Consider the following 17,341-nt stretch of genomic DNA (forward strand, 5'->3'; position numbering starts at 1 on the left):
AAGAGTTGGAGAGGTGTGTGAACCAGTCCTGGAAAGAAGTAGTATGGGCCAAATGTGGTATACATCCAAGGAGACTCCAACATTGCTTGGCATAAGTGCAGTTTACAAAAAGATGCCATGCAGTTTCATAATCTTGATTACACAGAGGGCAGTTCAACTCACAGTCAATTCTCTTGGTTCTAAGAAGATCCCTGGTAGGCAAACAGTTAGTGCACAATTGCCACATAAAGATTTTAATTTTAGGAGGAATTTTGAGAGTCCAAATAATGGTCCATTTCAGCCTATCCTCCACTCTCAAAACACCACTCAAAACCTTATAACAGCTCTTGACAGAAAAACATCCATTTTCTTCTGGGGACAATATTAGTTTGTCATCCACCTGCTGATTGCCCAAAGGAATTTTCTGAATCAACTCAGCATCTCTTACATCAAAAATCTGTCTTATAATTTCCATATCCCAACAACTACCATCAGAAGTTTTTAGCACATCCACAGTTGAGTTTGTCAAGAAGGGATACGGGAACGAGATAACTTTTGGATTATTATCATCCGGAAGCCAATTGTCACCCCAAATTTTAATATGATCACCTCTGCCCACCCTCCACCTACTGTGTTTCCTCAGGACCTCCTGTGTTTCAAGCAAACTACTCCAAATGTATGACGGGTTGGATCCTTTTTTAGCTTCCAAGAAGGTTGAAGAGGGGTAATATCTAGCTCTATAAATCTTGGCCACAAGGGAATTCGGGTTCTTGATTAACCTCCAAGCTTGCTTGCATAACATAGCTATGTTAAAGTCTCTGAGATTTCTAAATCCAAGCCCTCCCCAATTTTTGTGAACACATAGTTTCTTCCAGCTATTCCAATGAATACCCCTAGTCTCATTACCACCTCCTTTCCACCAATAACCATTCATTAGAATTTCCACCTCATTAGTGAGATCTTTGGGAAGAAGAAACACTCCCATAGCATAAGATGGAATAGCTTGAACAACACTTTTTAGGAGTATTTCTCTGCCAGCCCTCGATATGAACTTCTGATTCCACCCTTGAATACGGCTGACCATTCTTGATTTGATGAAACCAAAAATCTGTCTCTTGTTTCTCCCCACCAACATAGGTAAACCCAAGTAGTTTCCACTACCTCCGTCACTCTTGACACCCATAATCTCCCCCACTCTGTTCCTTGTTAAGTTGTCAACATTCTTACTAAAATAGAGCGAAGACTTATCAAAATTGATAGATTGACCAGAAGCAGAAGAGTATACAGCCAGAAGTTGCTTCAAGTTGGAGGACTCCGTAGAATTGGCTTTGAAAAAAATATAACTATCATCGGCAAAAAGCAAATGTGACACTGCTGGGGCTGATCTTGCCACAGAAATACCATGAAGCTTACCAGCAGTCTCATATTTTCTAATCAGCGCACTAAAGCCCTCCGCTACAATGAGAAATAGGTAAGGTGAAAGAGGGTCACCTTGTCGAAGACCCCGACTCGGAAAGATAGGGCCAATTTCCTTGTTATCTTTCAGAACATAATAGACAGCAGTTGAAACACAGTACATGATCATGTCCACCCAACGGCTACTAAACCCCATTTTCAGCATAATAGATTGGAGTAGAGGCCACTCAACTCTGTCATAAGCCTTGCTCATGTCAAGCTTGAGGGCACCGTACCCCTCCCGGCCTTGAGTTTTCCTTTTCAAAAAGTGTTGCATCTCATATGCCACCATGATGTTGTCAGTTATTAGCCTCCCGGGAACAAATGCACTTTGGTTGTCAAATATCAAACCACCCATAATGGGTTTTAGTCTATTAGCCATGGCCTTTGTGACAATCTTATATGCGACCGTGCACAGAGCAATCGGTCTAAGGTCTGCAATTCTTTCAAGGGTTGCCTTCTTGGGGATAAGAACAATATGAGTTTGGTTTAGGTCTTTTTGGAATTTTCCCGTTCTTAGGAACTCATTACAGAGTAAGGTCAAACTATCCCCAACAATATCCCAATAACTTTGAAAAAAGCCAGGGTTCAAGCCATCAATACCTGGGCTCTTGTCTGGGTGCATCCCAAACGCTGCAGCTCTAACTTCCTCTCTGGTGAATCTTCTCAGCAAGGCTTCATTCTGAGCATCTGAAACCCCCTTGGGAACCTCCTGGAGGACTGGTAATTGATCACCACTGGCTGAAGTGAAGATTTTGACAAAATAATCTTTGATGAGGTTCTGAACTGCTTCATCCTGATGAACCCAATTCCCAGAATCATCGCGTAACCTTTTGATAGAATTGTTCCTCCTACGCTTGTGAACAGAGTTGTGAAAGAATTTGGAGTTGCAATCTCCCTCCTTAAACCAAAATAATTTGGCTCGTTGTTTCCAGTAGAGATTTTGCTGATTAAGGAGATGGAGTAAATTCCTTTGAGCAGCAGAAAATTCTGTAATTCCACGAACATCCTCCCTGTCACGAAGAAATTTTAACTTCGATTTGCATGCCTCAATTCTTGGTTGGAAATTTTTGTGATAATCTTTCCCCCAACTCCATATTGCTTCACCACATCTAGTGAACCTTGTACACAGCTCAAGACCCATGGACGAAGCCCAGCTCTGATTTATAATCTCCCTGCATACTGACTCTTTGACCCAGCAATTTTCGAATCTAAAACGCCTCCTCCGTCGTTGGTGAATAGTAGGGATAAGCCAAATAGCAATAGGAAGATGGTCACTCTGCAGAGCTTCGAAAGAAGTTGCCTTTGCCTCCCCAAACTGATCAACCCACAAATCATTAACAAGAATGCAGTCTAGCTTCTCACGAATCCATTCACGAGTCCCTCTCCCCTTCTCCCATGTGAACTGGTAGCCGGCAAATTCAAAATTCCTCAGCCCACTTTGATCCACTGCTTCGCCAAAGCCCTTTAGGAGCCATTGAGGTTGGGGTCTCCCCCCTAATTTTTCTCCTGGGTTGAGGATGTCATTGAAATCCCCCATAACAATCCACGGGTGATTTCCACAGTTGGCCAAAGTTTTGAGAAGATTCCAAGATAAATGTCGATTGTGCCTCTCGGGATATCCATAAGAGCCTGTGAACCGCCAAACTTGCTGAGAATTGTCTAGACAAACCAGAGAATCAATATGATTTGAAGAAAAAGTAGATATATTCAGCTCAATATCTCTTCTCCATAAAAGGGCCAGACCACCTTTCTGCCCACTAGCGTCAACTGCAAATAACCCATCAAAACCCAATTTGATTTTAATACCTTCTAACTTATGAGTAACTAGTTTTGTTTCCATTAAAAATAATATAATCGGCCTCTTTGAGTGGACAATGTCCACAAGAACTTGAACCGTCGCTGGGTTGCCAAGCCCACGACAGTTCCACGCAATGAGACTCATTGAAATAGGCGGGCCTGAGAACTAGGTCCCGCCTCCAACAAGTTTTTTGACCCATCATCAAAAACATCTTCCTGCTCCAATTCCATATGGGTTTCCCCCTCCTCAACATTGTCATTCTTTTTCCTCTTTCGGTCACGATCAGGTACTTTCTCCAGAGTTTGAACCGCTTGGCGTGGGTTATTAGCATCATTGAAACAACCAGGAATGGGCCAAAGGACAAACCCATTGTTGTTGGGAGCCGTAGGGGGTTGCATTAAATTGTTGTGAGGTTTCATTGAATTACTGCCAATAGATGTCAGCCTTTCATTAATGTGCTGCACGGCTCCAGACTGCATGGCTATATTCTGAGGATCACTCTGTGCTCTTTGAACGTTGATTTCCTCATAAGGAATGTCAGCGTGGGTTGTGTCGTTGTCAGGAGTAAAAGTGGACTTTTTTGTTTCCTCAGTAATCTGCTGGCGAGGTAACTCTAAGAGCATCCAAGGTTGGCCTGCGCTTGGTTGGGATCTCCTACCGGTGGCTCGAAGTTCCGGTCCATAATTCCTTGCGAGAATTTCCGATCTACCTTCAAAGAGCTCATCACATGATCTTTCGTTGTGCCCAATCAGGCCACAAATGAAGCAGAAAGTAGCTAGCCTCTCGTATTTGAACTCAATGTAAAAGGTGTCTCCCCCGGGAGGTTTGACCTTCATTTTCCTTTTTAGAGGCTTTGTAATGTTCATTTGAACTCTTATACGCATGAAGCTTTTCCAGAGGCCGTCCAGATTGTTTTCGTCAACTTTTATGAAAGAACCAAGGAAAGCTCCGACCATCTCAGCTGTTTTCTTGGTTTGCATGCTTGACGGAATATTGAAAGCTTGAACCCAGAAGTCAGCAGTGGTTAGCTGGATCTCCTGAGGTGGCACATTTGGTTCAATCTGTTTGAGGAGCAGCAGGTTCTGGTCGTAAGACCAGGGACCTCCCTCGAGGATCTTCTTGATATCAAGTTCATGGACGAAGTAGAAAAGAAACATATTAGACGAGACTTCCTTTGCCATCATTCCTTTCTTAGGCCTCCAGATAGAAGCCATTGTGTCTTTCAGGTAGTTGAAACGTGTTGGTTTCTCAGTAAGAAGTTTCCCAGCAAGAATGAAAGGAGTCTCGACCAGAAAGTCAGATGCAGTACCCTCTTCGATGGGGAATTCAAACTCCTCGTCATCTCTTAAAGACATGGCCGAATACTCATCTGCAAGATCCATGGGCTGCTTGCTGCTAGAAGCCATCGTGTGTTGTTGTTCTAGGGGTGAGTGTTGAGGAAGTGGGTACTGTGGGAGGGATGGTGTGATTGGTGAGGGCAAACTTCTGTTATGGTACTAGGTTGGTGAGTGATGAAGGTCAATGAGATTCAGGAGGCAGTGGATAGGTTGGTGGATAATAAATGAGGAAGATGTTGGGGAGAGCTCATTACAATAAATGAGGGGGAGACCAGAAAAAATAGTAGAGATCAATAATGACTACCATTGGATAGCAGGGGGAGAAGCTCATCACTGCGAATGAGATGGAGAAACTCATCACCAAGAATGAGAGGAAAAAACTGGACTAGTCGAGAGTCAAAATCTTCAACAAACAACCAGAAGCTCAAAATTGAAAACGCTTAATAAATTAGATTGTTACAATTAGAAGTGTTTAGTAAAATAATGGGCTTGTTTGGTTATCAGCGGTTAGAAGTTAGCATTAGCGGATTGTGTTAGCGGTTATCAAAAAGCGGATTGTATTAGTGGGTTTGACCAACGGATTGTATTAGCGGTTTGTAAAAAGATGTTTGGTAAAATTAGCTGTTTAGATTAGCGGTTAATATGTAAAATGACCTAAAAGGACATTCATATTAATAATAATAATAATAATAATAATAATAATACAAAACAAAAAAAATTATAACAAAAATAAAATTTTAAAAAAAATAGACAAAGGGGAGCCACGTGGGGTGGCTCCCCTTGTAAATGATGTGGGATTTTTATCCCACATTGAAATCATATGGAAGAGGAGCACTTGAGCTCCTCTATATAAGAGGAGCAGTGCTCCTCTTCCAATTGGAATAGCTCTCATGCTTCTCAGCGCTGAGAAGCCATAGCGCCGAAAGGCGCTACAGTTTAATTTTTTTTTAATAAATGAGGGTGTTTTGGGGAAATTTTAATTTCCCCAAAACGCCAAAGCTCAAACGCTGCTCATAGCAGCGTTTGAGTTTGCAGCGGTTTGGAGCAATCCGCTGCTCCAAACCGCTGCTAACCAAACAGTTTACTTTGGCGTTTTGACCAAGGTCAAAACGCCAAAGTTGGCGGATCCGCCAAAATTTGGCGGATCCGCCACTAACCAAACATGCCCAATAACTACCTTACTTCTCCGTGAGTCACTCATCCTGTGATGATTGTAGCTTACTTAATTTGGTTATTTAGTTTCCATATCCTACTTATACTTAAAATCAATTGGTTGACTATCTAATTGTCATATCATGCTTAAAACCAATTAGTAATAAGTATGTGGATATTATCTATTTAATCACATCCCTCAATGGTAAGTCACAACTCACAATTAGGGCTGTTAGCGAACAGAGCTTTCGACAAACTACTCGTGTTCGAGCTCGGTAAGCGTTCGTTTATGTTCGTTTATTAAGGTAAACGAACATTAACAAACAAAATTTAGAGCTCGGTTAATAAACGAATAGAGTCTGAACAGTGGTAAGCTCGTTTGCTAAGTGTTCGCGAACAAGCTCGTTTGTGTTTGTTTAGTAGTGTTCGTGAACAAGCTCGTTTGTGTTCGTTTAGTAGTGTTCGCGAACAAGCTCGTTTAGTGTTCGTTTAATAATGTTCGCGAACATGTTTATATATATATATATATATATATATATATATATATATATATATATATAATTGTTCGTGAAGATGTGAATGCAGATTATTTATTATTCGCGAACAAATGTGTTCATGAACATGTGCAGGTGTTTGGTTATTAAGTGTTCACGAACGTGTTCATGAATGTAAATGAACATGTTTGTGAACGTGTTTGTTAACGTTTGCGAACACATTCACGAACGTGTTCGTTTTCGTTAACGTTAACGAACACGTTTGTGAACATGTTCACGAACGTTAATGAACACTAACGAACGCTTAACAAACGAACACGAACAGGATTTTCAAAACCCTTAACAAACGAACACGAACACGAACACCCCAAAATCCTTAACAAATGAACACGAACAGCCTACGTTCGTTTATGTTCGGTTCGTTAACAACCCTACTCACAATGCTACGTCTCAAATCGAGCAGAGACTAAACTCGCCCAATCTGACCGATGCCCAACATATTTCCTCGTCACTCAATAAAAATGAGTAATGTGAAAAATGGTCTCTTCTATTAAAAAAGTTTTAATGAGGCATTTTAAATTAGCAAAATAGTATAATTAAACCTCAATATCATATTACTTATTCATTATATTACAACTAATGTGTCCCTATTTTTTAATGTTCAATTATTTTAGATGTGATAGTGCTTTAGTTTGATGAACTAAAGAACTTTAATTTGATCCAAAGATTATAAAAGTTGAATTATAATACTGGATTTGAGACTATCATGGTTGTCTCCATCCAACAACATCACAAAAACTTCACTCCTTTCCTCCGGTGCACCGTTAGAGGAGACTAGCATTCTCATTGAAGGATTTCTCATCATGGGTTAAGGGATGGTGGAGTGTATGGCATAGTTAGAGGAGAAATAAGAGAGATTGTCCGAACTTTTATGCTAAATTGGAATTTTGTCAATAAAAAAAAAAGAATTAATATCACTTTTGGTCCCTCGACTTTTGAATTTTATCAATTTTGGTGTATAACTTTAAATTTTTTCAATTTTGGTGCCTAATAACTTTGTTATTTTTATCAATTTTGGTCCTTCCGACCAAATTGACGGTGAAATGTTGCCGAATTTTATATTTTAAGGGCACAATCATTATCCCAAAAAAATCTTCAATATCTAACAAAACCACTGTAAAATCATATTTTTAGGTATTTGATCGGTGCAAATAATGGAAAAGACAAGCAGAAACTAGACAGAGATCTATGAGATTTATATCTCGATGATTGACAAACCCTTCTTTTTCTCTTAATATGATTTTTCTTTTGTCTAGCTATTGAAGATCTTTCTTTGGGATAATGATTTTGCCCTTGAAATATAAAATCCGGCAACATTTCACCGTCAATTTGGTCGGAAGAACCAAAACTAATAAAAATAACAAAGTTAGGCACCAAAGTTGAAAAAATTTAAAGTTAAGCACCAAAATTGATAAAACTCAAAAGTCGAGGGACCAAAAGTGATATTAATTGATAAAAAAGAAGGTGGTAAGAGGTTGTATTGTTGTAACATGCACACCTACCGAGAGCATTAGAGTGGTCTCCAGTTTACACTAACATTATTATTATTATTATTATTATAACTTTTTTTATATTTAAATTGTATTAAATGCCAAATGTCCATGACTCCACCCAACCAAAAAAAAAAATCATACCATTGAGCTCGATGTTGTAGAAATAAATATGTTGTTGAAGATTGAGAAGCCTGTAGTTATTTGGGAAGCTTCTTAGTTGAAAGAGATTCATTTTGAAAGGAACACTTTGTAACTAGATTTTGATGATACCAAGCTTAGTAGTTTAGACCCCTCAATTCTTTTACGTCTTAGACTTGGGTCGATTCCTTATCTTGTTCAAATCGTTATTCGAATCATTAACCAGAGTGAACGTATCAAGCCCTCGTGGAAATCACTTAGAGACAACTTTATTCAACCTGAGTTGTCATCTCTCAACGATTCATGATAAAAAAAAATGAAGGATAGAAGAACGAAGACTCGAAGACTTGAAGATTCAATGATGAAGGCCAAGAGATTGCAAAAGACCGAATTATGGAAGGGTCTACGTCTTTGTGTTATCAAGACCGGATGATAAATAAAGATCATTCAATGAGTTATGGGATGATTGGTAAAGTCAACCACCCGTATTCGAGTAAACAAAAGGGATCGATTCGTTAGCTCAGCTAACAACTCGATATGACAAGCTAGAGACATTCTCTAAGCGTATATAGTCCAAAACCTTAAAACATGAGTGTGCGTGCGGGACAAAACAAGTCCTAGGTATATATCCCAAGTCAACTGTCATTAAATGTCATGTCTTTTATGCAAAACAAAAAGACAAATGTTCAGCGTTATTTATGGACTTAACGGCTGGAATATCATTGACTCATGTATACTCGAATTACCCAACGATCTCTACTCATTGTCAATAGGCTCCTTTGAAATTTTGTTTTCCCTCCAACAGAACAATTTTTCAAGCCTATAAATAGCCCCTTCACTTTCAGAAGAAAGTGTTGATCATTCTTAAGAACATCTAAGTAACAGAGAAAAACTTTAAGTTTATCAAGCAATCTACGACCAGTGATTGAGAAAAGAGAGTTAAGCTTCAACGCAATTATCCAGATTCTAAGAAGTCCTGAGTTGCTTCAACTAGCAAAGATCCAAATTCGAAGAAGCAAAGATTTCAGTTGGAGAAAAAAAGAAACTACTTCTCCAACCTACATCCTCTACTAGGATAAGTAGAAAGAAGCGGAGTAAACTCTTGGAGTTGAAAAACCTGGTGATTCAAGGTTGTTGTCCAGCTTGGTGATCAAGGAGGCAAACTTGGTGGTGTTATTGTACTAAGGAGTGATTAGTGCAGACCTTCACGAGTTGTGAAGAAGAGTGGATTAGGTTTCCTTAACAACCGAACCACTATATAAACTCTCTCTCTCTCTCTCCTTACTTAGTTATACCTCTTCACTGCTTGCATATCATTCTCATGACCAATCCTAACATTTTATTAAGATAACCAAACGTGCAAAGAAAACCTAAAAAGAGACTAAGTTAAAATTCCATTGTGCATTCCAAAACTCTTATCAACTCGATAAGTCTACCCTTTGGGAAAACTTATCACTTCGTGAAGAAATTTTTAAAAATTTGAGTGAGTCTATTCACCCACTTCTAGACTCACTCGCATATTCTATCGGGACCAACACATTTTTTTGAAAATTATTGTCATACTTTATATATTACTCCCTCCGTCCCATTTTAGTAAGTTGGATGATTTTAGCAAATTACTTAACTTATTTAGCTTCTTCATTGGATTTTAGTCATTCTATAAGTTGTATTTTATCTATAAAAAGGGGGAATCAATTTCAATGGAAGGCAAGCATATTTTTATCCCAGTAAAGGGACTAGGGAGTAATATGGCCTTAAGAAAACTCAATTTGGTTCTTCATTTATTGCTCTTTATTTTCTATTTTACATCTGACAATAGACTATAACATTAGTTCAGTTGCTTACGTCATAGGCAATCAACCTCCCAACAATGCAATTTCTAGTGCTAAATATGATGACATGTCCAAATCTATTAAGGAATTGAAAAAAAAAAAATCCCTTTTTGGTCTCATCAGTAACTATAATGGCATTCCCAAGCAGCCACAACTAGTTTCTTCCATAATCTAACCTGTCATTGTTGAAGTTACATCCCCCAATAGTGACGATACCATTTTCCATTCCCAATATACGCAATGGAATTTCCTATGTTCCCCATCCAAGAGGACCCTCTCATCTAGCCCCATTGTTGTGAATTTATTTTCATGTTACTCATACCCCAATTCATACTCAAAGTTGAGTTGACAACCTTTAATACAATAGGTGAAGTATTTTACAATGATATATGATAAGCTATGTTTTGGCCTTCCTCATAGTAATAACCCATTGGGGAAGTTGGTGAACATCAAGAAACGTGCATGCTAGATTGAAAAATATGTTTTAGATTTCCACATTTGCTGGCTAGGATAAATTTTTTTGCGAATCGACCAGCATGTCGATTTATTTACTATAGGATTAGATGAGTTCCTTGGTAGAGGTCATTAATACTTTCTGGGATTTTTGCTATCGAATTCTTTTGATGTAAAAATGGACATTCCAGCAACCCCCACGTCTTATTCCAACCCGTACAAGAAACAACTTGGTGATTTTCACCAACTCCATACCACAAGCTATGAAAAAAATTGGTCTCATACTTCATCTCATTCGTCGGTTGTCACCTACAGAGCAAGACTAATGCAAATCAAATGTCATTTGTTTTAATTGTGATTATACAAATATGGTTTTGTGGCTATTGGTGCAAGCACCTATTTTGTGTCCTAGGCATTAATAATAAAGAGGAAATCTATGAGCCATTGAGCCTGCTAGTGAGGACATTGAGGTGGTTGAAATCTCTATACATGCAATAACGAGAGTTTCAATATGAGAGATCATTAAACTTCAGGTAATGAGATAGCATGCCCTATTTGAATTGGCGGATACAAGGAACACCCATAATTTCATCAACACTTCAATTGTGCATGGCTTAGCTCTTCTTACCACTCCTCATCTTAGAATTAAGGTTGAGGTCTCGAATGGGGATTGCCTATCAAGCACTGGTCTTTGTAAATTGATGTTGGTTTTTAAGGGCTCAGACTCGTTTTTGGTGAATTTATTCCATATTCTACTTGTGGACTCTAACTCTTAGTAATTAAATGGATGAACACCATTGGATCAATTTGGTGGGATTTTAAATCCTTAACAATGCAATTTATTTTGAATATGAAATTGATTTCGTGGTCCAACAACACTCCTAGTGCATTGGCTGTAATTACTTCTTTGCACCCAACTTCTAACCAAGACGTTATAAACGTCTTTCTATCAGAGTTTGACCCATTATTCCAAGAAGTCTCGATATTGCCACCATCATGTTTGTGTGATACCTAAATTGTACTCTCTTTTGGTTATGACCTAGTTGTTGTCCATCCATATAGGTACCCCCAATTTCTTAGGGACAAGATTGATAAGTAGTGATTAGAGATACTTGAATATAGAATTATTCAGCAAAGTAAATCAGTATTTTCTTCTCCGGTGTTTCTAGTTAAGAAGCAAGATGAGACATGGTTGATAGGGATTATACTCCCCTCTAATAGCTGAATACGTATAGTGGTCGGCGCATCAGCCGCTATTCAGTCCAATCTGAGACAAACCGGTTCGAGCTGAGGGCAATCAGGTCGAGTACAATCCCCGATTAAGACCTACCTTTATCTAGGGACGCAGTTGCAAGACCCCGTGTTCCTTTATGTTGGAAGCATAGGAAATTTATTGGTATAAAAATAAGAATTTGTGAAAACTAGATCTAGTATAGAAATTTTGTCCCTCATAAAATCTAAAGAATTTTTCATCCTGAAGATGTTTATCTAGAAGGGGAAAAAACCTAGTAAATTTATAGGTGCACCGAATAATCAAAATACTGGGAAGAGGAACAAGCAAATTCAAATACTATTGGGAAACGACATATATTTGGTTGATATAAAAAAAATTCCATGAATATGGAAGATATCTATAATAAATCTATTACCGTTGTTGACAACATATTTGCCTCCATAATTGCTCTCATTATTTAAATATGGATCCAGAAGCTAACATAGTAGTATAGCGCCATAAGCATGCTAATTGTTTTTCGATTAAAAAAAGAGCAATTAAGGTATACAATTCAACTCACTAAAAAGAGATATCTACACCAAAAGATGTTCACTCTGCAGGTTACTACTTACTAGTATGTGTTATTTATTTAAGAAAAGGTAGGTGATTAAATATAAAGCGAGTTGAAAAGTTAAGGGTTTATGGAGAAACCCAATATTAATCATAATAAAAAGATATTGTTCCACAATAAATGACATTGTGTTTTGCTATTTAATAAAATTAGCAGTAAATAATTAGATATATAGCTAATAAACGCGGTCACTGCATATTTATATGAGTCATTGGTCGATAATAGTTGTTTAAAAATTCCTGATGGATTTAAAGTTCTCAAAATGCGATAAACGAAAGTCGCAACATGAATAGTATAAAATTACTATGATCCTTTTATGACTTGAAATAGTCAATGATTGACTAAGTGTTTTCTTCTTGAAGAAGAAAATGTAGAAATAAAAATATATTATCACAATCTATGTTCATATTATTAGAACGTGTATGAAACATGATAATATATGCTCATGCCTAGAAGTGGTATGTATGATTAGAAAACTCAAGTATTGTCTTAACCCATAGATCGAGTATCTCCTAGAAGGAATTCTATAAACCAGTAAGCTTACTTGAAAATGTACTGAATATTTTATATATATATATATATATATATATATATATAGAGAGAGAGAGAGAGAGAGGGGAAGGGGCTCATGTGCATAGTATTACTTAGGTGAGAAGTGAGATGCAATTAGAGCCACAGATCTTATTTAATCCAACGTCTGAAATTGCTTAGCAGATTATAAAAGGCACGCTTCATTAAGGTTATTATGGTAATTACTCTAACATATATAAACGGTAATTTGGTAACTGCCATATCTGATCATATGCGAAACTTTTCTCCTACATTCGATCAAATCAATTCTTTACACAACGAAGATCAAATCAACCTAATTCGCATAATCAATCTGCACATTCTTTACGCATAATCACAGAGAAAACAAAGTCGATCGATCAACACAATGAATGAAGGTAATCTCAATTCTAATTTTTTTAATCCAGTCATTAATATAAAAATCAGTTATATTGATGAATTTTTGCACATTCTTTACAAATTCGTTGTTATCAAAGTATCAATTATAATGCTTAATCTTTTCACATTCTTTACACATTCGATGATGTGAAATAGCAATATCACAATTTAGTTGATTAGCCACAAGAATGTGCACTGTTAGGGACAAATTATGCTCTATATGGCACAAAAACATGCGCTACAGAGCATAAACCTAAGTTATAAGATGGATAATAGCCTAAACTCTATGATTGAACAACTTGCATTGTTAGTTGAGAAAATGTGCACTACTTGGCACAAAGATTTGCACTATATGGTTGAAAATTATGCACTGCAATGTCTATGCAATTCCATTTGATATAGCCATAAGAATGTGCATTGGTAGGCATAAAAATATGCTCTGTATGGCACAAAAATGTGCACTATAATCATACAACTAATCTAAAACATGTTAGTACCCTGAACTCTAAGGATAAACAGTGTGCACTTTTAAGTTGAAATAGTTGCACTATTAGGTTTAAATATTTGCACTATATGAGTAAAAATCATGCACTACAAGTTATTATAAAAAAATGTGAGTTCTATGCAACTTCACTTCATATAGGCATAAGAAAGTGCACCTTTAGGCACAAAATTGTGCTCTGTATGGCAAGAAAATGTGCACTATAAGCATAAAAATAACCTAAACCATGGTTAATACCTTCAACTCTAAGGATGAACTATTTGAGCTGTTAGGTTTGAATATTTGTACTATTAGGTTTAAATATTTGCACTATATGAGTAGAAAACATATACTACAAGTGATTATGAAAAATAATGTGAGTTCTATGCAATTTCATTTGAAATATCCATAAGAATGTGCACTAGTAGGCAGAAAAATGTGCTCTGTATGGCACAAAAAGGTGCACTATAAGCATTACACTATCCTAAACCATTGTTAATACCTTGAACTATAAGAATGAACTACATGCACTGTTAGGTCTAAATATCTAGACTATTAGGCACAAATGTTTGCACCATACAGTTGAAAAATATGCACTGCATCTATTTATGAAAAAATAGTGTGTTTTGTGTAATTTTATTTAATTATCGATAGAATGAGCACTGGTAAGCACTTACTTTCACTCTGTACGACACAAAAACATGCACTACAGAGCATAAAAGTGTTTTATATCTTTGAATTTTTTCATTTTTGCAATTACACTATATTTTATATCTTCCATTTCCAGTAACATTAAAGGTGGTTATAGTGTGGATATATCACCGGGGATAACTGAATATTGGATTCCTAATTGTGAATATGGCAGTAAACCTAAGATTGGTATGACATTCAGTACTTTAGAGGTTGCTATATCCTTTTACAAGAACTATGCTGCTAAAGTTGGCTTTGATATAAGGTCTAGTTCTAAGGATGGGGTGATTCTGACAAAGTACATTCTTTGTAGTAGGAAGGGTATAAGAATGTTACCGGTAGTTCTACATTGAATGTAGATGAAGCATCAAGTTCTTCAATTATAAAGAGGAGAAGAGTCTCAAATAGGACAGGTTGCAAAGCCAGAATTGTGTTCAAATTCATAGGAAGTATTGGTTATGTTGTTAAAAAATTTGAGGAAAGACATAACCTGTAACACCCCAATTTCTGCTCCGACAACTATTACAATATGCGTAATATAACGCTGCGGAAGCTTACATCTTACAGCAGTAAACTGGGTGCTACCGCCACACTTAGAGTGAAGCCTATCACCTCTTTGATAAAACTTCCACTNCTACAAGTTATTATAAAAAAATGTGAGTTCTATGCAACTTCACTTCATATAGGCATAAGAAAGTGCACCTTTAGGCACAAAATTGTGCTCTGTATGGCAAGAAAATGTGCACTATAAGCATAAAAATAACCTAAACCATGGTTAATACCTTCAACTCTAAGGATGAACTATTTGAGCTGTTAGGTTTGAATATTTGTACTATTAGGTTTAAATATTTGCACTATATGAGTAGAAAACATATACTACAAGTGATTATGAAAAATAATGTGAGTTCTATGCAATTTCATTTGAAATATCCATAAGAATGTGCACTAGTAGGCAGAAAAATGTGCTCTGTATGGCACAAAAAGGTGCACTATAAGCATTACACTATCCTAAACCATTGTTAATACCTTGAACTATAAGAATGAACTACATGCACTGTTAGGTCTAAATATCTAGACTATTAGGCACAAATGTTTGCACCATACAGTTGAAAAATATGCACTGCATCTATTTATGAAAAAATAGTGTGTTTTGTGTAATTTTATTTAATTATCGATAGAATGAGCACTGGTAAGCACTTACTTTCACTCTGTACGACACAAAAACATGCACTACAGAGCATAAAAGTGTTTTATATCTTTGAATTTTTTCATTTTTGCAATTACACTATATTTTATATCTTCCATTTCCAGTAACATTAAAGGTGGTTATAGTGTGGATATATCACCGGGGATAACTGAATATTGGATTCCTAATTGTGAATATGGCAGTAAACCTAAGATTGGTATGACATTCAGTACTTTAGAGGTTGCTATATCCTTTTACAAGAACTATGCTGCTAAAGTTGGCTTTGATATAAGGTCTAGTTCTAAGGATGGGGTGATTCTGACAAAGTACATTCTTTGTAGTAGGAAGGGTATAAGAATGTTACCGGTAGTTCTACATTGAATGTAGATGAAGCATCAAGTTCTTCAATTATAAAGAGGAGAAGAGTCTCAAATAGGACAGGTTGCAAAGCCAGAATTGTGTTCAAATTCATAGGAAGTATTGGTTATGTTGTTAAAAAATTTGAGGAAAGACATAACCTGTAACACCCCAATTTCTGCTCCGACAACTATTACAATATGCGTAATATAACGCTGCGGAAGCTTACATCTTACAGCAGTAAACTGGGTGCTACCGCCACACTTAGAGTGAAGCCTATCACCTCTTTGATAAAACTTCCACTCTAAGTGCACAGGCTAAAAGAAACACACTCAACATCAACACCCCAAACATCAAAATATAATATTCTAGGCATATATATTAATATCAAAAGGTATTTATAAGAATTTGCCCGACGGCTGTTATTTACAAACTTTGGGTCCTCCACTGCCCTAACAGACTAGAGCCAGCCAAAACTAAGGCTACCAAAAGATATATATACACAAAAAGAGAAAACCATCCAAAAACTTCCCAACTCTGGCCCTCTAATCCAACTTCGGTACACCGGTGTGGTGTACGTGCCCCAAACGAGGTGCCACTCTCCCTCGAACCACATGATGTGATCGAGGAAGCGACACTCGACTAACATCATTGACCACTCGTCACGAAAATCTCGTGGGTCGGAGTCCCACGGACACGGGTAGCGGACAATGAACTCGATAGGGTCAGAACCGGGAATAAGCTCTATGGGGTAGTACCCATACTGAGCATTTAACTCATCTACTAAGTCCAAAAAGGAATAAGGATTGACTGGGCTGACTGGGGTTGTTGGAGTATAGTCAGGGGACGCTGGAGTATAGTCTGGAGAGCTTTGAGAATCGGGTGGAGAATAGGGGTCTCTGTCCGGCGTGTCATGCAAAGTCTGACCAACAAAAGTAGGTCCCGGGCAAACATGATCAGGAGTGTTTGCCGGGCTACAGGATCCTTCACTGGATGACATCTGAAATGACGTACACGGTGAAGTGTAATTAGCACAACGGCTAAGTAAGGTAATCCATTTGTCACTTCCATCAGATAAAAGTTTTGACAAATATTCTAAAGCTTATCCCATAAGTTGGGATTAAATATAAAGAATTTTTTTTTCCCTCTTTCTTCCCCAAATGCCGAAAAGAGAGAGAGAGAGGTGTGATCATCTTCCACCATTTTTTCTTCCAAAGTTCCAGCCAAATCCTTCTAAACTTCCAAATTTATTCGGTAAGTTTTCGATATTATTCGGTAGAAAGCTTTGTAATCCTTCCTAGGTTATGAATCTATGTTTAATTTCTTGATACATGATGTTATGGTGTTGATTTTGAACCTAGGTTTTAAGGTGAAAATTGGGGAAAGGATCCAAAATTGCTTCTAAGTGTTAGAAATCCTTTACAAGGTAAGGAATTCCCTTAAGTTGGAATTAGTCACTTGAATTTGGATAATTGATTTTGGTTGAAATATGGTGTTTTTGAGCTTTGGAAATATTTTTATACATGTTCATAACTTGGATATGCATGTATATGTTATATTTATGTTCATATAGGCTTATACTTGTTAGTGAAAATAGTGAAAGAAAATCAGGGAGATTCTGGCAGTAACTTCCGAAATTTA

General features: G+C 37.2%; 1 protein-coding gene across 1 annotated transcript; it reads right to left on the reverse strand.

Annotated features, from left to right (window-relative positions):
• Positions 1–3,375: 3,375 nt before the first annotated feature.
• On the reverse strand, positions 3,376–4,641 carry LOC116013111. Its single transcript, XM_031252767.1, has one exon. It carries the CDS (start codon positions 4,639–4,641, stop codon positions 3,376–3,378), a length of 1,266 nt encoding a protein of 421 aa, XP_031108627.1.
• Between the last annotated feature and the right edge of the window lie 12,700 nt (positions 4,642–17,341).

Source organism: Ipomoea triloba, chromosome 3 (genome assembly GCF_003576645.1).
Source record: "Ipomoea triloba cultivar NCNSP0323 chromosome 3, ASM357664v1".
Taxonomy (NCBI): domain Eukaryota; kingdom Viridiplantae; phylum Streptophyta; class Magnoliopsida; order Solanales; family Convolvulaceae; genus Ipomoea; species Ipomoea triloba.